Source organism: Pseudophryne corroboree, chromosome 10 (assembly GCF_028390025.1).
Source record: "Pseudophryne corroboree isolate aPseCor3 chromosome 10, aPseCor3.hap2, whole genome shotgun sequence".
Classification (NCBI taxonomy): domain Eukaryota; kingdom Metazoa; phylum Chordata; class Amphibia; order Anura; family Myobatrachidae; genus Pseudophryne; species Pseudophryne corroboree.
In genome coordinates this window covers 311,975,054-312,001,175 of record NC_086453.1, presented here as the reverse complement: position 1 = coordinate 312,001,175, position 26,122 = coordinate 311,975,054, and the positions used below count along the sequence as shown (strand labels likewise).

General features: G+C 46.7%; 1 protein-coding gene across 1 annotated transcript in view; it reads right to left on the bottom strand.

Annotated features, from left to right (window-relative positions):
• KMT2A (lysine methyltransferase 2A) overlaps positions 1-26,122 on the bottom strand; it is a 293,772-nt gene that overhangs the window by 54,616 nt on the left and 213,034 nt on the right. Inside the window, exons 13-17 of the mRNA XM_063941799.1 lie at positions 25,659-25,779; positions 18,917-19,030; positions 9,459-9,643; positions 4,811-4,984; positions 4,118-4,228 (exon numbers count right to left, since the gene is read on the bottom strand). Of these exons, the coding sequence (XP_063797869.1) occupies positions 4,118-4,228; positions 4,811-4,984; positions 9,459-9,643; positions 18,917-19,030; positions 25,659-25,779 (705 nt within the window). The remainder of the gene's footprint in view (positions 1-4,117; positions 4,229-4,810; positions 4,985-9,458; positions 9,644-18,916; positions 19,031-25,658; positions 25,780-26,122) is intronic.

Below are 26,122 nucleotides of genomic sequence, written 5' to 3'. Positions count from 1 at the left end.
ACCGCTCATTTTAGCTACACGGGACGTGTTAAAACTCCCTCTAGAGGACGCTGCATCACAGCAGTCGTTTTTCTTCACAAAAAAACAAGCTCAGTGTCACTTTCCCTGATTCTGCAGAGTTAGATGACCTATTTAAGTTAGCCTGGAAAAATCCAGATAATAAAAAAATATAAGTGTCAAAACGATTTTTGCACACTTTCCCATTTGCTCCTGAAGGCAAAAAATTCTGTGAACACCCCCCGGCTGTGGATGTGTCAGTCTCACACCTATCTAAAAAGGCGGTACTGCCAGTACTGGGCTCCTTCACCATAAAGGACCCTGGGGATAGGAAGAGACTACACTGAAGTCTATCTACACAGCAGCGGGTATGTCACATAGGCCGGTCATAGCAGGTTGCTGGATGACTCAAGCCATTCATACATGGGCTACTCAGATTCAAGTGGGCCTCTCAGGGGATATACCCCTGGTCACTACAGTGACTCTCCTGAAGCCCATTCAGGACACTGCATGTGTCCTGTGTGACTCTCTCAAGGAAACAGGCAATATTAACGCTAGGGCTACTGCTATGGCGGTGTCGGCGCACAGGGCTTCGTGGTTGCGTCAGTATATAGCGGATGCAGAATCAAATACAGTGTCGAGTCTCTCCCCTTTTCGGGGGAATGGCTCTTCGGGGTGGAATTGGATACATAGATTTCTAAAGTTACTGCGGGGAAATCCACGTTTCTCCCCTCTGGGGCCCCGCCGGCTAGACGCTCCTACCCGGTGTCGTCTAACCAGTCCTTTCGGTTTAACAGATTTAGATCTAGGGCCAGAGGTGCCGCCAAAGCTGCTAGAGGCACCAGAGGTAAGACAAGAAAACCAGCGATCGCCGGCTCTCAGGAGAGCACCAGTGCAGCTTCCACTAAGGCCTCAGCATGACGGTGACAAGATGGAATCCTTGCGAGCAGTGATTGCAGGTCTGGAAGAACAGGAGTTCATGGTCTCCCTGGATATAAAAGACGCCATATCCCGATTTGGCCACCTCATCAGGCCTATCTGAGGTTTGCCCTGCTGAACGATCACTACCAGTTCCAGGTGCTACCCTTCGGCCTGTCCACAGCTCCGAGGGTGTTCACGAAGGTGATGGCAGAGATGATGTTCAAGCTCCGGGTCCAGGGGGTCAATGTTGTCCCTTACCTGGATGATCTCCTGAGCCAGGGAGCTTTTATTGCTCTATATTGACCACACTATCCAACTTCTGTCACATCATGGGTGGATCCTCAATTTACAGAAGTCCCACCTGGAGCCAACTCAGAGGCTCCTGTTCCTGGGAATGTTGCTGGATACTGTGGCCCAAAAAGTGTTCCTCCCAGAGGACAAGGTGAGAACACTTCAGGAGATGGTCCGCATGGGTCTCCGGCCTACTCTGGTATCAATCTTTGCATAAGATTGTTGGGGAAAATGGTTGCCTCGTAGGAGGCGATCCAGTATGGAAGGTTCCATGCCAGGACTTTTCAATTGGATCTCCTGAGCAAGTGGTCCGGATCACATATTCACATCTTCAGATGCACCGGATAATTCGGCTGTCACCTCAGACCAGGATTTCTCTACTGTGGTGGCTGCAGTCCTCCAACCTACTGGAAGGCCAAATTTCGGGATTCAGGATTGGATCCTCCTTACGAGGGATGCGAGTCTGAGAGGATGGGGAGCTGTCACCCAGGGGGCTCAGTTCCAGGGCAGGTGGTCAGCCCACGAAGCCCTCCTTCCGATCAATATTCTGGAACTTCGGGCGATATACAATGCTCTGCTTCAGGCCTCTCCTCTACTCAGGAATCACGCGATACAGGTACAGGTACAGTCGGACAACGCCACAGCAGTGGCGTACATCAACAAGGAGGGACAAAAAGCAGGGCCTGCATGCGAGAGGTGTCAAAGATACTCTTCTGGGCAGAAAGAAATGCAAGAGCCATGTCCGCAATCTTCATTCCGGGAGTAGACAACTGGGAAGCGGACTTCCTGAGTCGTCACGATCTCCACCCAGGAGAGTGGGGGCCTACACCATCAGGTGTTTCAGCAGATCATCGACCGGTGGGGCTGCCCACAAATAGACATGATGGCTTCTTGTCTCAACAAGAAGCTTCGTTGGGATTGCTCACGAACCAGGGACCCTCAGGTGAGGGCAGTAGATGCACTGACATCGCCTTGGCCTTACCTGCTGGTCTACCTTTTTCCTCCGATTCCATTGCTCCCAAGGGTGCTAAAGCGAATCAGGAATCAAAGAGGCCAGGCAATTCTGATTGGCTAGAATTGGCCTCAGAGGGCTCGGTACGCGGATCTACTGGATATGTCCGTCGAAGACCCTTGGCCTCTGCCACTGAGAAGAGATCTTAAACAAGGACCGTTCATCTACCTGGACTTACGGCGGCTTTGTTTGACATCATGGAGGTTGAGCGGAACATCCTAGCTCACAAGGGCCTTTCCAAATAGTTGCTACCATGGTGCAGGCCAGGAAACCTGTGACGTCAAAACACTAGCATCATATCTGGAGCAGACATGTCTCTTGGTGCGAGGACCACACGTATCTGCCTGCTGAGTTTCATTTGGGACGGTTCCTACGCTTCCTGCAGCTGGTGTGGATAAGGGCTTGCATCTGGGTTCCATTACGGTCCAGATTTCAGCTCTTTCAATTTTCTTCCAGAAGAAGTTGGCAGTATTGCCAGAAGTTCAGTCCTTCTAGCAAGGGGTGCTTCACATTAAACCTCCTTTTGTGCGGCCCATGGCACCCTGGTACTTGAAAGTAGTGTTGGAATTTCTACAGTCCTCTTGGTTTGAACCTCTGATGACGGTAGTAGACAAGTACCTCACATGGAAGGCAGTGATGTTATTGGCCCTGGCTTCTGCTAGGTGTGTCTCAGGATTGGGGCCCTTATCGTGTAAAAGCCCTTACTCTGTCTTTTATGAGGAGAGAGCGAACCCTGGTCAGGGAACAACACCTTTGTGAAGTTCTACAGGTTTGATACCCTGTTCAAAGAGGATTCCCAGTTTGGGCAGGCGGTGCTGCAGACGTTTCCGCATGTTCCCGCCCGTTCTGGAAGCTTTGGGACGTCCCCATCGTACTAGATTCCCCCAATATGGATGCTAGAGAAAACAGGATTTTAATTACCTACAGGTAAATCCTTTTCTCGTAGTCCATAAGGGATACTGTGCGCCCGCATCAGTGCCTTGACTTTTCTGCAGGTTCTCTTTTCTATGGTTTCCTGTTCGGCTGTTGCTGGTTTGTTACCAGCTGTTGTTGGTCGTTTTATGCTAGTGGTGTGCTGGTGTGTAAGACTCACCACTCCTTGTTGTTTGTTCCTTCTCTCAAGTATGTCTTTTCTCCTTCAGGCACTATTTTACTTATAACTGCCTGTGGGAGTAGGCATAGAGGGGAGGAGCCAGCACACCCAGTTGAGGAAATTTAAAGTGCACCGGCGCAACAGGACTATTCCCACTTGACACCCATAGAGTGGGAATAGATCCTGTGGCAAGCGCAGCAAGCCACCAAGGGGACTCTCTGCGCTCGCCCCGCTGTCGGCATTCTGGTGGGCAGGATGCCACTGTCGGGATATTGACAGTCGGAATACCGTCCGCCGGTAAATCATACTGAACCCGTAGTAAGTGTTGTATCAAGAGCAGCATTTGTCAGATTCTGTCCAGATATGTTCTTCAATTGGCATACATTCTGATCATGTTTGCACTGACTGCATTACTGCTAAAGCAGTAACCACCACTTTCCTTCACCTTCGTTAGCCCAGACTGATTCCAAGATGAGTCTATTCAAATCTCATTACTGATCATTTTCAGTGTGCTGGGGAATCATTTCCCTTTTTTTCTTGTCTAGAACAACCCCTCCCTTTCATGCTCCTGTGAAGGACTATTACACTGATTGAGAAGCCACCACTGTTACATTGGTAAGGATTTTACATTGGTGTTTACTTACGGAAGGGTTTGTGTGGTATGGAAGGGCTGTGCGTTGCTATAGGGTTTTGTATGTCTGACTACCTGCGCTCACCCTCCTCTCCCCTTCCGTGTCTTACTTACACAGTACAAGTTTAAGTTAACCATTATAGTCATTAAGAGACTAGTAAAACACACTCACCCTGGTGAAAAAGGACTTCACCATGCTATTTGCTTTCTTCAGCTCCGGATGCCCTCCATCTGCATTCATAGCGGCCTGGATAATCCTCACAATGTCATCACTCATTTCCAACTGAAAAGAAGAACGTGGAAACTTCAATTACTCAAATCAATATACAAGTATTGGTACCAAAACCCAACATGGTATCTATTTAAATATAGAGACTGAAGAATGTTTTAAGCAAAACTATACATACACCAAAATCTAATCAGGCTATGCCTGATGTTAGTGGAGTTATACAGGACCTGACGTCAGGCATCTTGCGCCCCATGGTGTATTGAGGCTAGATGTAGGAGAACGCACATGTAATAGGATTTAATTTTTTCCCACATTTTACACTTGTAAAAGGCATCTAATTGTATGTAATCCCTGTAATTTAAGGGGGTGATAATACTACCTCAATTAAAGGGGGTAATTAAGTGAGAAAAGCAAGCAAAATAACCTAGTGAGAGAATGAGCAGGGGAGAGAAAGACAGAAACTGGGAAAGCAGAGAAGAAACTGAATGAAGAACGGGAAACTCAAACTCTAGAACAAGCAATGGGACCGGATTATGTATGCACAATAGGAAAACAATCAACTCAATTGCTGCTATTATAAATGGGTGATTATAACAATGTATCATGGTCAGGAAACGCAGTCATCTAAAAACTTACCACAGAGGTGTATCTGCCATGGTCCATCTTCTTCTTCACACCCTCCAGGTCAAGAGGAGGCTGCTCATCCTGCTTGCCCACTTGGATCAGTACAGGCGGGTCAGGGCCCTCCGGAGAGCTGCGGGAAGGCATGTTTTCTTCCGGCTCTGGATTTAAGTCAGGCGGTTTTGCGGCCTATGAGATCAGGTTTGTTTTTGTTTTTTTATCAGTTATTAGCACTTTTTTTTTTTTAAACTTAATGAAAGTAAACTGCAAGTATGATCTCATATAATATAAGTGTTTGACATGGTTTACAACAATAAAATAGAATTTTTGGTGATCACCATTAAATGTGTTTCTCTTAACGTATATGGGGGATACTGGAACCATGGGGTGTAGAGGGCACTGTTCAACGAGCTGGCACAAGTGCAAATTAAACCCCCACTGTGCTGCATCCAAAAAGTAGTTCTCTTTGGTGCAGGCTCTTGAACTCCACTCTATACTCATGGTCTCCACTGTCGCCCATTGATGAAAATTTTTACAGGTAAGACAAAAATCCTTTTTTTCTTTCGTCAATGAGGGACACTGGAGACTATGGGACATACAAAATTTGTCCCTTTAAGGGAGGGGATGCTCTTCTGCTGCGCTGAGGACACGACGCCCAAAAGCCGCACTGACAGAGGCAAAGATGTCAAAATTGTAGAATTTAATGAAAGTGTTAGCAGAAGACCATGTAACCGCCTAACAGAGCAGCTCCTCATAGGCACCATGGTGAGCCACCAAAGAGGCCTCCACAGACCTAGTGGAATGATCCCTCACCGATGTCAGGACTGTCAGATCAGCCCAAAAAATAAGCCTGACAAATGGTTAGACGCAACCAGCGGACCAATGTCTGTCTGGAAGTCGGCCAGCCACGTTTCTGGAAGTCATAAAGGACAAATAAGGAGTACTATTTCAGAATGCCCACGTAAATATGGAGAGTGTAAGCACAGATTTACCAGAGTCAGAAGCATCTGAAGTTGAAAGAGAAGCTAACACTATTTCCTGGTTAATATGGAAACATAAGACCACCTTGGGAAGATAATACAGCTGGGTATGTAGGACAACACGGTCAGGATCAAAAATTAGTGCACGGTGAGCAACGCACCCAAGTCCAAAACCCTGTGTGCCGACGCAATATCTAACAAGAAAATGTTTTTTCCACGTTAACTAACGTAGATCAATGGAGTCAAACGGTTCAAAGGGTGAATTCCTGTACAGCCCTCAACACCAACGTCATGTCCCACGGGGCCACCTGAGGAACGAATGGGGGCTGAAAATGCAGGACACCCTGCAGGAAGGTCTGCATTGCAGGTAGACGGCCCATACTATGTTGGAACAAGACCGATTGGGCCAACACCTGCACCTTCAGAGAGGCGAGGCGCAGGCCCTGCCAGCAAGAAAGACAGAGTTTGAGAAAGTCTGAACACCAGAAGATTCAGATCACAGGCATAACATATGCCTGTCAAACCTGGTAATAGAGCCTTGTGGAAGGGTGTTTCCTTGTGCAAAGAATGGTTTTTATAACACTTGCTTAGAACCTCTTCGCCCTTAGGATTGAGGTTTCAATAGCCACCCCGCTAAAGCCAGACGGGGCTAGGTCTGGGTGACGGCAGGTGCCCTGCAAGAGCAAATCCGGCCTGAGGTAGTCGCCATGGATGGACAGGCTGAACAGGTCTACGCACCAGGCGTATGAAGGCCAGTCTGCTGCAACCAGAATGGCAGTGAACCATCCAGCTTTACCTATCACTGCCCGAGCAAAGCTCATCTTCCAAGGAGTCAGCCCATTGACAAAGGGCCTTGGATATCCAGGATGATGCTAAGGTTAGGCGCAAGGCGCTCCTGAAGTGGCAAAGATTGACTTATTGAAATATTCCAACTGCCTGTCCGTAGGGTCATTTGGAATGGGAAACGTGGTTGATTTAACCAAATGTAGGAATACAACGGGGAAGGAGTCTCGCACTTTTTCCTGTCCACCTAAGAGGATAAATGGATGAGATCCGTTTAGATGGAAATGTCTCATTTGGATTAAACCAGGCCTCTGCTAGGAGATCCTCCAGATGAGCAGAGGTAATTTGAAGAGGGGTGCCTCAGAGGTAGAAGAGGCATCAGAATCCTTAATGTGTAAAGCCGAGTGAATGTCATTGACTAAGGCATCCACGTCGAGCTGGGCTAAGCAATCATCCGAAGCTGAGGTCGAATCCACTTCTGATATCTGTGTCGCTTCATCCTCTAGATCCGAGGAGTTGTTCAACTGAGAACTGTATCCGGAATGCAGAGAAATAGAGAGGTGTGGTGCTCTCCTGGATGGAGTACCATTGCTTGAAGGAAGGCTGTACCATGTGTTATAGAGAGCTAGAAACTTGAACCAGACCCTGGACAGAAAACCTTGAACTCAAGCTGGTTCAGAGAGAGGATGCAGAGGGTCCATGTGAGTGGGCTGGGCAGTGGTCAGCTGATGTTCCCCAGGGGCCACTGCTAAAGTCAGAGGGGTTGGGAGACTGCAAACCGAGATCTCAGCTTCCGCATGGCTAGCAACAGGGAGATTGCCCTGCAAAGCATTTATCGCAGAACAAGAAAAGCTTTTCTTACAGGCTTTGCAAGTGAATGCGTGCAGCACAGGAGAACCTATCTCCTGATAAGCCTTTGATGAGGTTCCCTTAGAAGACATAAGGCCTAATTCAGACCTGATCGTAGATGTGCTAAATTTAGCACATCTAAATTTAGCACATCTACGATCAGCTTCCCTGACATGCGGGGGGATGCCCAGTGCAGGGCTAGTCCGCCCCGCATGTCAGGCCCTGCCCTGTCGCACATGTATAAAAAGCATCGCACGGCGGCGATGCTTTTGTACTTGAAGAGTAGCTCCCCACCAGCTTAGCTCCTGCGCGCTGGAAGGGAGTTACCCGTCGCTGTGAGGGTCGTAGCGGCTGCGTGTGACATCATGCAGCCACCGTGGCCCACCCCTACGCATGGTCTGGGCACGCCTGCGTTGCCCGGACCACGCCCCTTAAATTGGAAGCGTGGCCCGCCCCCTCCCGCAGGGCTGAGACGGCCGTCGGCTGTCTGGCATGCGACGACGCATGCGCAGTTCAGACCTGATCGGCTGCTGTGCTAAAACGCACTGCACCGATCAGGTCTGAATTAGGCCTATAGTTCCACTGTAAAACACTTAAGCATCCAGACCCACAATAAATAAATTAAGTTGTAGTGTGGGGGCCAGAGCACTGAATGTTAAGACCACAAACAAATAAGTGGTTCTATGAAACCGAATTACTGTGAGGCCCGAAGACCAGTGTAGTAACTTTGTAATCAGTAATCGACAAACTAGTAGTTACCGAAGAAAAATAAACACCTAAATGCAGAAACTGACTTAGAATGCAGCTAGCAGACATAGTGCAAGCTCGGTTATGTATACCTATATAAATATAACAATAGATGGGAGTATGCACTGATGAGAAAAATAAACCGCTAAACTGCTCAAAACTAGGTTAGCAATTTGTTAATAAACAGCAGTATATCACAGGATAATGCAGTAAGTAACTATGATAGTTAGAGAAAACCAAACTAACAGAGGAGACATGCAAACAATTCAAGTGCTCAGAAATAGAGAAAGAGGCAGAAATCCCAGCACCGATAGGTGAGGAAGGGTATGAGAAACAACCTTGCACCACAAGAGTGAGGTGTATGAGAGGCAGGAGTTCCTCTCTCCGAGCAGGCAGGCAGTGTTGCTCAGGGAGAGAGAGGAGCCTTTGGCAGGCAGCCTAGGACAGGGTACCACAAAAGCATGGAGGAGAGAACAGAGAAGGTCTTGCTGACCCAAGTGACCTAACACTCTGTAATAGCAGCCTGTTGCATTCCATATCCCTGGTGGTTTAGTGGTAGTGCAGAGAGGACTGGGCACCACTCCTGATTCACCGGCAGCAACCCCCCCCCCTCTCCCGGGAGCGGTGTCCTCTGCTGCAGACCCAAACTACCCGCAGCACTGGGTAATGCTTACTCGTCCCTGACTCTGGCCACGGCTGTAGGAGGTCGCCAGTGACACTGACCAACTCACAAGTGCCCAAAAGTGAAAGTAAAAGAAGTTAAAAGAAGGTTGTTTAAGGCAACCCAAAAAAAGAACAAACTCCGTGCCCAGCTCCATTGGCACCAAATAACACACTGGTTCCCCTGGGCTGGCTGTGGGATATAGGGAAGGGCGAGCCTGTGCTGCATCCAAAAAGAAGTTAACTCTTTGGGGCTGGCTCCTGAGCACCACGTCCCCCATTGATGAAAGAAAAATCCCATATGGTCGGAGAGTCCACAAAAAATTTAGTTTGCCCTTGTGCCTGCTCTTTAAACAGTGCCCTCTGCGCCCCATGGTATCCAGTGTCCCCCAGACAGGATGATAAAGGAATACACATTAAGATTTAGGTATACATGTTATATTGGGTGACACATAGCTAGCATATTAATGTATGTATAAACAGAAGTCCATATGTCACATGACCTTTTTACTGATTGTTATATTGAGGGTGAAAAGAGGAGTGTAAGCCTATTGAAAGTGCCACAAAGAATTGTAAATACCTATGTTCCCTATGGTTTGACAAAGACAATTAAATTTCACACTCCACTGGATGTCAGCTCTCACCTGTCGGTAGCGCAAGAGATGGCTGGAGGTGCGAGAATTCAGCAGAGCAGTTACAACATATTTGAGAGAAGCCTGTAGCTCATTGGTCAGTGCCAGCCTCCACTCTGCAGGGTGGTGCTCAGTGCAGTTTATACAGGTGTATGCCACACTCTCTGGCAAGTTTGAAAGTATCTCATACATTTCATCTGAGGGGGAAAAACAAACAAACATAGGCTCCTTAACTCGCACACAGCAAAGTGCTCCTTCAGCACCCACAGTAATGCACAGATTATAATGGACACGTAACAAAACAATAAATACATAGATTGTCATATAATACAATTTTAAGAATTAACTGGAATAGAAGATAGTTCTTGATATAGAGGGTAATGATATAGATCACCTATGTCAAGAATTATTTTACATTGTACTATTTTAGATTTATCCTTTTCCCCTGAGGAAGTCCAAGTGACGAAACGCGTATGGTGCTGTGTTTCTGGACCCTGATTACCTTGAGACTCTCCTCTTCTACCTCCAGCTCCAGGATTTCCAGAGACTTTGCATTTTGAGATAAGCTTTTATTCTTTCCTGTTGCTGTATGTGCAATCTTCTTTATTCTGCATTAAACTGCCATAAAACTACACTATATGGTCTTCTGCGCTCCTACAGTTGAAATATTCAAGGTATGAAAAATACTTCAGAGATGATGTACTAAGATATCCGGACGACCGGATATAAACAGATAAGCCTGAAACATTAACCGTGGGGTAAGAGCACATCAGAACTTTACTGAGCACCAATTTAATTTGAGCTTTTTATATATACTACACTGCAGTACTGTGACCTACTCATCTATATTGTTGAAGATGGACATACAGCCACTTGGTCAGCTGCTAAGCAACCAGTATAACCTAAACAAAGATAAATAAATGAAATTATTTCACCTACTGTACACAAGAGAAGCATTTGTCTGGGTGCACTAAGAACCTCAATAATCAAAATCTAAAAAGGTTAATTTTTATTATATAGGTTGAGTAGACCTTATCCAAAATGCTTGGGACCAGAAGTATTTTGGATATTGGATTTATCCGTATTTTAGAATAATTGCATACTATAATGAGATATAATGGCGATGGGACCAGAACGTACTTATGTTTCATATACACCTTATACACACAGCCTGAAGGTCATTTAATACAATATTTTTAATAACTGTGTATTAAACAAAGTTTGTGTACATTGAACCATCAGAAAACAAAGGTATCACTATCACCAAATTCCAGACCTCCCCCACATAACCTTCAATGCTTCCCTATCCAATTACATCTCTGTACAGTCCACATAACCTTACATATTTTGTCTTCCAACATTGCTGGGTGATATCATACAACCCATTAAGAACCTAGCAATCTGGTGGACCATTATGCAACAGGTAGCATCTATCCTTGTGTATCAACGCCTATTTCCCTATAGATTGTAAGCTTGCGAGCAGGGCTCTCCTACCTCTATGTCTGTCTGTCTTTGCCCAGTTTTGTTCTATAACTGTTGTTCTAATTGTAAAGTGCAACGGAATATGCTGCGCTATATTTAAAAACTGCTAATAAAATAAAAAATAATAATCTCAGTCTCACTCAAAAAATTCTGTATTTCTGAATATTTAGATATAGGATACTCAACCTGTATCGATTTAACACAACATGATTTTATGTCAGCCAATATGACATTTTAAAATATAGAGTGAATGAAAGAAGAAAATGTGCTATTAAAATGTTACTATTTACAAAGAAATGCTGTATTTATTATGACAATATTTAGTCAAATAAAGGCATTGTTGCCCCCGCTTATATGCAATAGATGTTTTAAGGAAATGTCTCCGTCCGTCTGTATTTATTTTATTGTTACTCCTGCAGAATATTCAGAGCTTAGTTGCTATTTCTGCAGTTTGAAGCTTTCACTGGATACAGTATCACTCAAAATTCCATCGTCTGTATCATTTCAAAGTGGATGTGAAATGTATCCAGAATATTTACAATGTTTATTCCAAGTAGTGACTTGTTTATTATCTGAAGTCTCCATATAGGTTCATTAGGCTGGCGTGACTGTAGCCTTCCTGTGACTGTCTATACATTAATGCGTGTCTGCGTCTGTATAGTTTCTTTAATTGGGATATTTCTTTAGATTTTTTAATACATATAATATGTGCTATGATTATATATTGGTTGATCCTTTCATCTCCAGTATTACTAGTACTCAGCTGGTTTCTCTCTCAAAACGGACACCTTGTATCATGTCCATGTTGACAATAACTGTCATGTATAATAATCCAATTATCAGGATGATAACAATCTACGAGTAAGATATATCAGTCCAATTATCAGGATGAAGGTAACTCGCCATTTAATAACAATCTATGAGTCAGATATCTTAGATATGAGCACACCTTGTGTGTCTATATTATGGGCTGATTAATTAGCATAAGTCTGCTTGTTTATATCAGTCTCCTGACTGTATGTTTGAAAGTGGTTCAAAAACTGCACATACGAATCCATGGCAGGTTGATTAGAACTCCTCTTAACACTCCACATTAGACATGTAGTATAAAACTTGGAGTAATCTGCTGTATATCCCGATGCCCTGAGGAAGCAGCCTTGTGAAACGTACGTAGGCCTTTTTAAGGACTGCTGAAGCTGTATAACCATTCATATGATAGAATACATGTAATTTGATACAATGAAACAGAATTGTGACTGGTAAAAAGTCACTACCTGGAATTAACATTGCATATATTCTGGATACATTTCACATCCACTTTGAAATGATACAGTCAATGGAATTTTGAGTGCTACTGTATCCAGTGAAAGCTGTAAACTGTAAAAATAACAACTAAGCTCTGAATATTCTGCAGGAGTAACAATAAATACAGACAGACGGAGACATTTTAATTAAAACATCTATTGCATATGAATGGGGGCAACAATGCCTTTATTTGACTAAATATCATCATAATAAATACAGCAGTTCTTGGTAAATAGTAACATTTTAATAGTACATTTTCTTCTTTTATTCACTCTATATTTTAAAATATTTCATATTGGCTGACATAAAATCATGTCATTTTAAATCGATATAATAAATATTTACTTTTATGATTTTGATTATTGAGGTACTAAGTGCACATGCTTCTTTTTCTTATGTAGGTGTTATGGTCTCTTATAGTACTGGGTGGCACCTCCAAGTGCCATCAATAGATTATTGAGAAAAAAATAAGATTTTACTTACCGATAAATCTATTTCTCGTAGTCCGTAGTGGATGCTGGGGACTCCGTCAGGACCATGGGGAATAGCGGGCTCCGCAGGAGACAGGGCACATCTAAAAAAGCTTTTAGGTCACATGGTGTGTACTGGCTCCTCCCCCTATGACCCTCCTCCAAGCCTCAGTTAGGTACTGTGCCCGGACGAGCGTACACAATAAGGAAGGATCTTGAATCCCGGGTAAGACTCATACCAGCCACACCAATCACACCGTACAACTTGTGATCTGAACCCAGTTAACAGTATGATAACAATGAAGTAGCCTCTAAAAAAGATGGCTCACAACAATAATAACCCGATTTTTGTAACAATAACTATGTACAAGTAATGCAGACAATCCGCACTTGGGATGGGCGCCCAGCATCCACTACGGACTACGAGAAATAGATTTATCGGTAAGTAAAATCTTATTTTCTCTAACGTCCTAGTGGATGCTGGGGACTCCGTCAGGACCATGGGGATTATACCAAAGCTCCCAAACGGGCGGGAGAGTGCGGGTGACTGCAGCACCGAATGAGAGAACTCCAGGTCCTCCTCAGCCAGGGTATCAAATTTGTAGAATTTTACAAACGTGTTCCCCCCTGACCAAGTAGCTGCTCGGCAAAATTTTAAAGCCGAGACCCCCTCGGGCATCCGCCCAAGATGAACCCACCTTCCTTGTGGAATGGGCATTGACAGATTTTGGCTGTGGCAGGCCTGCCACAGACTGTGCAAGCTGAATTGTACTACAAATCCAACGAGCAATAGTCTGCTTAGAAGCAGGAGCACCCATCTTTTGGGGTGCATACAATATAAACAGCAAGTCAGACTTTCTGACTCCAGCCGTCCTGGAAATATATATATATATATATATATATATATTTTTAGGGCCCCGACAACGTCTAGCAACTTGGAGTCCTCCAAGTCCCTAGTAGCCGCAGGCACCACAATATGTTGTTTCAGGTGAAACGCTGACACCACCTTAGGAAGAAACTGGGGACGAGTCCGCAGTTCTGCCTTGTCCGACTGGAAAAACAAATATGGGCTTTTTTAAGACAAAGCCCCCAATTCTGACAATCGTCTGGCCGAGGCCAGGGCCACAACATGGTCACTTTCCATGTGAGATATTTCAAATCCACAGATTTGAGCGGTTCAAACCAATATGATTTTAGGAATCCCAACACTACGTTGAGATCCCACGGTGCCACTGGAGGCACACAAGGGGCTGTATATGCAATACTCCCTTGACAAACGTCTGGACTTCAGGAATTGAAGCCAATTTTTTCTGGAAGAAAATCTACAGGGCCGAAACTTGAACCTTAATGGACCCCAATTTGAGGCTCATAGACACTCCTGTTTTCAAGAAGTGCAGAAATCGACCTAGTCGAAATTTTTTTTTTTTTTTTTTCTTGGGGCCTTCCTGGCCTCACCCACGCAATATATTTTCACCACATGTGGTGATAACGTTGTACGGTCACCTCCTTCCTGGCTTTGACCAGGGTAGGTATGACTTCTTCCGGAATGCCTTTTCCCTTAGGATCCGGCGTTCAAACCGCCATGCCGTCAAACGCAGTCGCGGTAAGTCTTGGAACAGACAAGGTCCCTGCTGGAGCAGGTCCTTTCTTAGAGGCAGATGCCACGGTTCCTCTTGGAACAGACATGGTTCTTGCTGAAAGCAAATCCCATCTTAGCTCCCGAGGCCATTAGTCCTCTGTGAGCATCTCTTGAAGTTCCGGGTACCAAGTCCCTCTTGGCCAATCCGGAGCCACGAGTATAGTTCTTACTCCTCTACGTCTTATAATTCTCAATACCTTGGTTATGAGAAACAGAGGAGGGAACACATACACCGACTGTTACACCCACGGTGTTACCAGGACGTCCACAGCTATCGCCTGAAGGTCTCGTGACCTGGCGCAATACCTGTCACGTTTTTTGTTCGGGCGGGACGCCATCATGTCCACCTTTGGTCTTTCCCAACGGTTCACAATCATGCGGAAAACTTCCCGATGAAGTTCCCACTCTCCCGGGTGGAGGTCGTGCCTGCTGAGGAAGTCTGCTTCCCAGTCATCCACTCCCGGAATGAACACTGCTGACAGTGCTAACACATGATTTTCCGCCTAGCGAAAAATCCTTGCAGTTTTGACCACTGCCCTCCTGCTTCTTGTGCCGCCCTTTCTGTTTACGTGGGCGACTGCCGTGATGTTATCCCACTGGATCAATACCGGCTGACCTTGAAGCAGAGGCCTTGCTAAACTTAGAGCATTATAAATTTGCTCTTAGCTCCAGTATATTTATGTGGAGAGAATTCTCCAGACTTGATCACACTCCCTGGAAATTTTTTCCCTGTGTGACTGCTCCCCAGCCTCTCAGGCTGGCCTCCGTGGTTACCAGCATCCAATCCTGAATGCCGAATCTGCGGCCCTCTAGAAGATGAGCACTCTGTAATCACCACAGGAGAGACACCCTTGTCCTTGGATATAGGGTTATCCGCTGATGCATCTGAAGATGCGATCCGGACCATTTGTCCAGCAGATCCCACTGAAGAGTTCTTGCGTGAAATCTGCCGAATGGAATTGCTTCGTAATAAGCCACCATTTTTACCAGGACTCTTGTGCAATGATGCACTGACACTTTTCCTGGTTTTAGGAGGATCCCGATTAGCTCGGATAACTCCCTGGCTTTCTCCTCTGGGAGAAACACCTTTTTCTGGACTGTGTCCAGAATCATCCCTAGGAACAGTAGACGTGTCCTCGGAAAAGCTACGATTTTGGAATATTTAGAATCCACTCGTGCTGTCGTAGAACTATTAAAGATAGTGCTACTCCGACCTCCAACTGTTCTCTGGACCTTGCCCTTATCAGGAAAGCGTCCAAGTTTCTTTTAAGAAGAATCATCATTTCGGCCATTACCTTGGTAAAGACCCGGGGCGCCGTGGACAATCCAAACGGCAGCGTCTGAACTGATAGTGACAGTTCTGTACCACGAACCTGAAGTACCCTTGGTGAGAAGGGCAAATTTGGACATGTAGGTAAATGTCCCTGATATCCAGTGACACCATCTCGTCCCCTTCTTCCTGGTTCGCTATCACTGCTCTGAGTGACTCCATCTTGATTTGAACGCTTGTATGTAAGTGTTCAAATATTTCAGATCTCACCGAGCCGTTTGGCTTCAGTACCACAATATAGTGTGGAATAATACCCCCTCCCTTGTTGTAGGATGGGTACTTTGATTATCACCTGCTGGGAATACAGCTTGTGAATTGTTTCCAATACTGCCTCCCTGTCGGAGGTAGACGTTGGTAAAACAGACTTCCGGAACTTGTGAGGAGGAGACGTCTCGAATTTCCAATGTACACCTGGGATACTACATGTAGGATCCAGGAGTCCCCTTGCGAGTGAGCCCACTGCGTGCTGAAAATCTTGAGATGACTCCCTACCGCACCTGAGTCCGCTTGTACTGCCCCAGCGTCATGCTGCGGACTTGGCAGAAGCTGTGAATGGCTTCTGTTCCTGGGAATGGGCTGCTTGCTGCAGTCTTCTTCCCGTTCCTCTACCCCATGGCAGATATGACTGGCCTTTGCCCGCCTGCCCGTATGGGGACGAAAGGACTGAGACTGAAAAGACTGTGCCCTTTTCTGCTGAGATGTGACTCGGGGAACAAAAGGTGGATTTTTCAGCTGTTGCCATGGCCACCAGGTCCGATGGACCGCCCCTTTATACGGCAATACTTCCATGTGCCGTCTGGAATCTGCCTCACCTGACCACTGTCGTGTCTTCGTCTGGCAGATATGGACATCACATTTACTCTTGATGCCAGAATGCAAATATCCCTCTGCGCATCACGCATATATAGAAATGCATCCTTAAAATGCTCTATAGACAATAAAATCTTGTCCCTGTCAAGGGTATCAAAATTTTCAGTCAGGAAATCCGACCAAGCCCCCTCAGCGCTGCACATCCAGTCTGAGGCGATTGCTGGTCGTAGTATAACACCAGTATGTGTGTATATACTTCTTAGGCTATTTTTCAGCTTCCTATCAGCTGGCTCCTTGAGGGCGGCCGTATCTGGAGACGGTAACGCCACTTGTTTTATAAGCGTGTGAGCGCCTTATCCACCCTAAGGTGTGTTTCCCAACTCGCCCTTACTTCTGGCGGGAAAGGGTATACCGCCCATAACTTTTTATCGGAGGAACCCCACGTATCATCACACACTTCATTTAATTTATCTGATTCAGGCAAAACTACAAGTAGTTTATTCACACCCTACAAAATACCCTTATTTGTGGTACTTGTAGTATCAGAAATATGTAACACCTTCCTCATGCCCTTAACATGTAACGTGTGGCCCTAAAGGAAAATACGTTTGTTTCTTCACCGTCGACACTGGAGTCAGTGTCCGTGAGGTAAATGGGCGTTTTTACAAGCCCCTGACGGTGTCTGAGACGCCTGGACAGGTACTAATTTGTTTGCCGGTCGTCTCATGTCGTCAACCGGCTCGCAGCGTGTTGACATGATCACGTACTTCCACAAGTAAGCCATCCATTCCGGTGTCGACTCCCTAGAGAGTGACATCACCATTACAGGCAATTTGCTCCGCCTCCTCACCAACATTTTCCTCATACATGTCGACACACACGTACCGACATACAGCACCCACACAGGGAATGCTCTGATAGAGGACAGGACCCACTAGCCCTTTGGGGAGACAGAGGGAGAGTTTGCCAGCACACACCAAAATGCTATAATTATACAGGGACAACCTTTATAAAAGTGTTCCTCCCTTATAGCATTTAATATATATTTATATCGCCAAATCAGTGCCCCCCCTCTCTGTTTTAACCCTGTTTCTGTAGTGCAGTGCAGGGGAGAGCATGGGAGCCTTCCCTTCAGCCTTTCTGTGAGGGAAAATGGCGCTGTGTGCTGAGGAGAATAAGCTCCGCCCCCTTTTCGGCGGGTTTTTTCTCCCGGTTTTTAAGAACTGGCCTGGGTTAAAATACATACATATAGCCTTAATGGCTATATGTGATGTATTTATTTTGCCAATAAGGTACTTATATTGCTGCCCAGGGCGCCCCCAGCAGCGCCCTGCACCCTCCGTGACTAGGTCAGTGAGCCGTGTGACAACAATGGCGCACAGCTGCAGTGCTGTGCGCTACCTTCATGAAGACTGTGAAGTCTTCTGCCGCCTGTTTCCGGACCTCCGTTCTGCCGTCTTCTTCAGCGTCTGTAAGGGGGATCGGCGGCGCGGCTCCGGGACGAACCCCAGGCTGACCTGTGTTCCGACTCCCTCTGGAGCTCAGTGTCCAGTAGCCTAAGATCCCAATCCATCCTGCACGCAGGTGAGTTGGAGATCTCTCCCCTAAGTCCCTCGTTGCAGTGATCCTGTTGCCAGCAGGAATCACTGAATGAAACCTAAAAAAAAAAAAAAACTTTTCTAAACAGCTCTTTAAGAGAGCCACCTAGATTGCACCCTTCTCGGACGGGCACAAAAACCTAACTGAGGCTTGGAGGAGGGTCATAGGGGGAGGAGCCAGTACACACCATGTGACCTAAAAGCTTTTTTAGATGTGCCCTGTCTCCTGCGGAGCCCGCTATTCCCCATGGTCCTGACGGAGTCCCCAGCATCCACTAGGACGTTAGAGAAAATACCTTACCAAAAAGAAATATACTGGCGTAGGGAACAACTGAACATTATCAATCAGACTGGGGCGAGATCCATTTACAAAAACTTAAACGATATTATTTGCCTGTAGCTTGGAGCACTCTGCTTCTCGTTTTCTTTCTTTCTATTTTAATATTTTAACCCCAATCTCCTTTGCACTAAAACAGATCAACAGCAGACCTGATGGTTACGTACGTCTGTACTGAGGATTTACTGACATCAGCATAGTTTTAACTTTGTTAGATCAATTTACCATTTGCATTTTGTATTTTATATACTGTAGATTTACCACAATTATTTTTGTGTAAAGATAAATGCTGGAATAGTTAACAACAGGTGTTGGATGGGACACACAGGGCTTGAATAAGGATGTTTTCCTATTTGAACATCTATGTTTTGATAAACATTTACATATAACACAACATAGCACAACAACAACATCTGGATTCATAATGAGTAACATTCAATTTCTATGGGTCCTTTAAAAGTTTCCAGGAAGGGAAGCAACATTTCTGCTTTAAACTCACCGGTCAGGTTTTCACACTTGGAATGTACCCAGCGATCACACTTTCCACACTGCATCATCTTACTTTCATAGTCATCGTCGTCATAGCACTTGTTACACAAAGGACAGAAGTTCCCTTTAAAACAACAAAATATGAAGCTATGAAGGAGGTATTGGCAAAGGGCATGTGAACAGGGCTGAGCCCTCACAGTATAGCATAAATACACTGCACAACTACCATTAGACTGTACATATCTCTGCTATAAGGGTTTACAATTCTCCTTACTGCCCACTAGAAACCAAGCTATACATTATCTGAGGTATACGTTCAAGATACCGGCTGTTGGGATCCTGGCAGTCGGAATACCTACGCTGGAATCCATACGCCCCTCAGAACACCGGCCAGGTCAATAACCCAAAACCGGTATCCCAGAGGTAAGTATAGTTGGGAGGGTTAGGCACATCACCGGGGGAGTGATCAGGTTTAGGCGCTAAAGGGGGCTGTTAAGTTTAGGCGCTAAAGGGGGCTGTTAAGTTTAGGCGCTAAAGGGGGCTGTTAAGTTTAGGCGCTAAAGGGGGCTGTTAAGTTTAGGCGCTAAAGGGGGCTGCTAAGTTTAGGCACTAAAGGGGGCTGCTAAGTTTAGGCACTAAAGGGGGCCGACATGGTTAGGCTGCGGTAAGGGAGGGTTAGGGTGTGGCAGGGGGGTTAGAATACTTATTTCTCTAACGTCCTAGTGGATGCTGGGGACTCCGTAAGGACCATGGGGAATAGACGGGCTCCGCAGGAGACAGGGCACTTTAAGAAAGAATTTGGATTCTGGTGTGTTCTGGCTCCTCCCTCTATGTCCCTCCTCCAGTTTGAATCTGTGCCCGGACGAGCTGGGTGCTACTTAGTGGGCTCTCCTGACCTTGCTAAAAAGAAAGTATTTTGTTAGGTTTTTTATTTTCAGAGAGATCTGCTGGCAACAGGCTCTCTGCTACGTGGGACTGAGGGGAGAGAAGCAGCCCTACTCACTGAAGATAGGTCCTGCTTCTTAGGCTACTGGACACCATTAGCTCCAGAGGGATCGTACACAGGATCGCACCCTTGGCCGTCCGATCCCGGAGCCGCGCCGCCGTCCCCCTCGCAGAGCCAGAAGCCAGTGTCAGAAGCAAGAAAACTTCGAAATCGGCGGCAGAAGACTCCAGTCTTCATATGAGGTAGCGCACAGCACTGCAGCTGTGCGCCATTGCTCCCACACTAAACCCACATACTCCGGTCACTGTAGGGTGCAGGGCGCAGGCGCCCTGGGCAGCAATTAGGAACCTCTTGGCAAAAAGTAGCATATATACAGTTGGGCACTGTATATATGCATGAGCCCCCGCCATTATTTTACACACAAACGCGGGACAGAAGCCCGCCGCTGAGGGGGCGGGGCTTCTTCCTCAGCACTCACCAGCGCCATTTTCTCTCCACAGCTCCGCTGAGAGGAAGCTCCCCAGGCTCTCCCCTGCAGAATCACGGTAGAAGAGGGTAAAAAGAGAGGGGGGGGCACATAAATTTGGCGCAAATACAATATATACAGCAGCTACTGGGTTAACACTAAGTTACTGTGCGACTCCTGGGACATATAGCGCTGGGGTGTGTGCTGGCATACTCTCTCTCTGTCTCTCCAAAGGGCCTTCTGGGGGAACTGTTTTCAAAAAGAGCATCCCCTGTGTGTGTGGTGTGTCGTTACACTTGTGTCGGCATGTTTGACGAGGAAGGCTATGTGGAAGCAGAGCGGGAGCAAATGAATGTGGGGTCACCGCCGACGGCGCTGACACTCAATTGGATGGATATGTGGAAGGTTTTAAATGATAATGTTACTTCCTTGCATAAAAGGTTGGATAAAGTTGAAGCCTTGGGACAGCCGGGGTCTCAGCCCATGCCTGATCCTATGTCGCAGAGGCCGTCAGGGTCTCAGAAGCGCCCACTATCCCAAATTGTTGACACAGATGTCGACATGGATTCTGACTTCAGTGTCGATGGCGATGATGCAAAGTTACAGCCTAAAATGGCTAAAGCCATCCGTTACATGATTATAGCAATGAAGGATGTGTTGCACATCACAGAGGAAACCCCAGTCCCTGACAAGAGGGTTTATATGTATGGGGAAAAAAGGAAAGAGGTGACCTTTCCCCCTTCACATGAGTTAAATGAGTTATGTGAAAAGGCTTGGGAATCTACAGATAGAAAACTGCAGATTTCCAAACGGATGATTATGGCGTATCTTTTCCCGCCAACGGACAGGTTACGCTGGGAATCCTCCCCTAGGGTAGATAAAGCTTTAACACGCTTATCCAAGAGGGTAGCCCTGCCGTCACAGGATACGGCCACCCTAAAAGATGCTGCGGATAGAAAGCAGGAGGGTATCCTGAAGTCCATTTATACACATTCAGGTACCCTACTAAGGCCGGCGATTGCGTCGGCCTGGATGTGCAGTGCTGTAGCAGCATGGACAGATACCTTATCTGAGGAACTTGATACCTTGGACAAGGATACTATAGTGCTGACCCTGGGGCATATAAAAGACGCTGTCCTATATATGAGACATGCTCAAATAGACATTAGCCTACTGGGCTCTAGAATAAATGCAATGTCGATTTCTGCCAGAAGGGTCCTGTGGACTCGGCAATGGACAGGCGATGCAGACTCAAAAAGGCACATGGAGGTTTTACCTTACAAGGGTGAGGAATTGTTTGGGGATGGTCTCTCGGACCTGGTCTCCACAGCTACGGCTGGAAAGTCAAATTTTTTGCTATATATTCCCTCACAACCTAAGAAAGCACCGTATTATCAAATGCAGTCCTTTCGATCACAAAGAGGCAAGAAAGTACGAGGTGCGTCCTTTCTTGCCAGAGGCAGGGGTAGAGGAAAGAAGCTGCACAATACAGCTAGTTCCCAGGAACAGAAGTCCTCCCCGGCTTCCACTAAATCCACCGCATGACGCTGGGGCTCCACAGGCGGAGCTAGGCCCGGTGGGGGCGCGTCTCCGAAATTTCAGCCACAAGTGGGTTTACTCCCAGGTGGATCCCTGGGCTATAGAGATTGTGTCTCAGGGATAGAAGCTGGAATTCGAAGAGATGCCCCCTCACCGTTACCTCTGGACATAAAGGATGCTTACCTTCATGTCCCCATTTATCCACCTCATAAGGCGTACCTCAGATTTGTGGTACAGGATTGTCATTACCAATTCCAGACGTTGCCGTTTGGTCTCTCCACGGCACCGAGAATATTTACCAAGGTAATGGCGGAGATGATGGTGCTCCTGCGGAATCAAGGGGTCACAATTATCCCATACTAGGACGATCTCCTCATAAAGGCGAGGTCCAGAGAGCAGTTGCTGATCAGCGTAGCACGCTCTCGGGAGGTGTTACAACAGCACGGCTGGATTCTAAATATACCAAAGTCGCAGCTGATTCCTACGACTCGTCTGTCCTTCCTGGGCATGATTCTGGACACAGACCAGAAGAGGGTTTATCTCCCGATGGAGAAGGCTCAGGAGCTCATGACTCTGGTCAGAGACCTATTAAAACCAAAACAGGTGTCGGTGCATCACTGCACGCGAGTCCTGGGAAAGATGGTGGCATCATAGGAGGCCATTCCATTCGGCAGGTTCCATGCGAGGACCTTTCAATGGGATCTGTTGGACAAGTGGTCCGGATCGCATCTACAGATGCATCGGCTGATCACCCTATCCCCCAGGGCCAGGGTGTCGCTCCTGTAGTGGCTGCTGAGTGCTCACCTTCTCGAGGGCCGCAGATTCGGCATTCAGGACTGGGTCCTGGTGACCACGGATGCAAGCCTCCGAGGGTGGGGGGCAGTCACACAAGGAAAAAACTTCCAAGGTCTGTGGTCAAGTCAGGAGACTTGCCTTCACATCAATATCCTGGAACTAAGGGCCATATACAACGCCCTACGTCAAGCGGAGACCCTGCTTCGCGACCAACCGGTTCTGATTCAGTCAGACAACATCACTGCAGTGGCTCATGTAAACCGCCAAGGCGGCACAAGGAGCAGGGTGGCGATGGCGGAAGCCACCAGAATTCTTCGCTGGGCGGAGAATCACGTAAGAGCACTGTCAGCAGTGTTCATTCCGGGAGTGGACAACTGGGAAGCAGACTTCCTCAGCAGGCACCACCTCCACCCGGGAGAGTGGAGACTTCATCAAGAAGTCTTCACGCAGATTGCAAGTCGGTGGGAACTGCCACAGGTGGACATGATGGCATCCCGCCTCAACAAAAAGCTACAGAGGTATTGCGCCAGGTCAAGAGACCCTCAGGCGATAGCTGTAGACGCACTAGTGACACAGTGGGTGTTCCAGTCGGTCTATGTATTCCCTCCTCTTCCTCTCATACCCAAGGTGCTGAGAATCATAAGAAAAAGAGGAGTGAGAACAATACTCATTGTTCCGGATTGGCCAAGAAGGACTTGGTATCCAGATCTGCAAAAAATGCTCACAGAGGACCCGTGGCCTCTGCCTCTAAGACAGGACTTGTTGCAACAGGGGCCCTGTCTGTTCCAAGACTTACCGCGGCTGCGTTTGACGGCATGGCGGTTGAACGCCGGATCCTAGCAGAAAAAGGCATTCCGGATGAGGTTATTCCTACGCTGATAAAGGCTAGGAAGGACGTGATGGCTAAACATTATCACCGTATATGGCGAAAATATGTTGCTTGGTGTGAGGCCAGGAATGCCCCTACGGAGGAATTCCAGCTGGGCCGTTTCCTTCACTTCCTACAGTCGGGAGTGACTTTGGGCCTGAAATTGGGTTCCATTAAGGTCCAGATTTCAGCCCTATCCATTTTCTTTCAAAAAGAACTGGCTTCTCTTCCTGAAGCTCAGACGTTTGTAAAGGGAGTGCTGCATATTCAGCCCCCTTTTGTGCCTCCAGTGGCACCTTGGGATCTTAACGTGGTGTTGAGTTTCCTGAAGTCACACTGGTTTGAGCCACTCAAAACGGTGGAGTTAAAATATCTCACGTGGAAGGTGGTCATGCTATTAGCCTTGGCTTCGGCTAGGCGTGTGTCAGAATTAGCGGCTTTGTCACATAAAAGCCCCTATCTGGTTTTCCATATGGACAGGGCAGAATTGCGGACCCGTCCACAATTTCTGCCAAAAGTGGTGTCATCTTTTCATATGAACCAACCTATTGTGGTGCCTGTGGCTACTCGTGACTTGGAGGATTCCGAGTTACTAGATGTGGTCAGGGCTTTGAAGGTTTATGTAGCCAGAACGGCTAGAGTCAGGAAAACTGAGTCGCTGTTTATCCTGTATGCACCCAACAAGCTGGGTGCTCCTGCTTCAAAGCAAACTATTGCTCGCTGGATCTGTAACACGATTCAGCAGGCTCATTCTGCGGCTGGATTGCCGCTTCCAAAATCAGTAAAAGCCCACTCCACAAGGAAGGTGGGCTCTTCTTGGGCGGCTGCCCGAGGGGTCTCGGCATTACAGCTTTGCCGAGCGGCTACTTGGTCAGGTTCAAACACTTTTGCAAAGTTCTACAAGTTTGATACCCTGGCTGAGGAGGACCTTGTGTTTGCTCATTCGGTGCTGCAGAGTCATCCGCACTCTCCTCCCCGTTTGGGAGCTTTGGTATAATCCCCATGGTCCTTACGGAGTCCCCAGCATCCACTAGGACGTTAGAGAAAATAAGATTTTACTTACCAGTAAATCTATTTCTCGTAGTCCGTAGTGGATGCTGGGCGCCCGTCCCAAGTGCGGACTTCTTCTGCAATGCTTGTATAGTTATTGCTTAAATAAGGGTTATGTTTGGTTGCATCAGGGTTGATCTGATGCTCCGTTGTTGTTCATACTGTTAACTGGGTAAATTTATCACGAGTGATACGGTATGATTGGTGTGACTGGTATGAGTCTTGCCCTGAGATTTCAAAATCCTTTCCTTGTACGGTCAGCTCTTCCGGGCACAGTTTCTCTAACTGAGGTCTGGAGGAGGGACATAGAGGGAGGAGCCAGAACACACCAGAATCCAAATTCTTTCTTAAAGTGCCCTGTCTCCTGCGGAGCCCGTCTATTCCCCATGGTCCTTACGGAGTCCCCAGCATCCACTACGGACTACGAGAAATAGATTTATCGGTAAGTAAAATCTTAATTTTTGCCCCTGTCAGGATCGTAGTCGTCAGGATTGTCTGTATTGTGACTGCCGGTACCCCATCCATCGGTCACACTTACCGATCCCATTATCGGACACCAGTCTTCCCTGTGTGGCTCCTTAGAAGCCGGTATTCTCTTGCTCTCGCTAGCCATTAAACACTTTTCTGCAGTTGATCTTGGTGGTGAATACCCTGAAGTAATGCATTTATTCTCTTCTGGTGTCACTGATAGGAGCTATGAGAGTGACCACTTCCTTGCTGACTATAATCATATGAGATACTTAATGCAATGTATAATCAGATTGATGGCAGCACGAGGAGATACAGTAGGTGACAACACACATCAATAAGTGTCCTAAAATGTCCTGGTATCACTGGTTTAGGGTGAAACACTAACCTGCATCTCTACCCAGGAGTACTCAGTGTGGCATACAGCTCACTACATCTCCCAGTACAGTGTATGAATTTATGTACATGCCAAATGAATCTTTGCGAACAGACAGTGTGAGAATGTGCCTCTAAATTTCTCTCCTTCATTGGATTTGTTATCTGCTATGAACTGCAGGCCAGCTTCTTACTGTCTGCAGAACTTGGAAAGGTAGAATGGTATGGCTATCCTATGATCTTACCTTTAGCAAACAGTTTGGCACAGTCATGGCACAGGGAGAAGTCATGTGACCACTGTGCATCCCAGCCTTTTCCGGGTGTGGTGGACCCACAACTTTTACATCGGACACATTTTGTGCAGATCTGAAAGAAAACGTTTCACACAGACAGGAAAAGGTGATTGGTGTGTTACATATTTACACATTATAAATCAGGTTCTGGCAGTAACACTTGTTGCATGTCGGGGCAGTACGGATGGTGTAATGGTTAGCATTACTGACTCAAAGCACTTAGGTCATTGGTTCAATTCCCACCATGGCCCTAACTGTGTGGAGTTTGTATATTCTCCCCGTACTTGCGTGGGTTTCCTCTGGGTACTCCGGTTTCCTCCCACAACCAAAATTATACTGGTAGGTTAATTGGCTCCCAACAAAAATTAACCGTAGCGTGAATGTGTTGGTGTGTACATGTGATAGGGAATATAGAT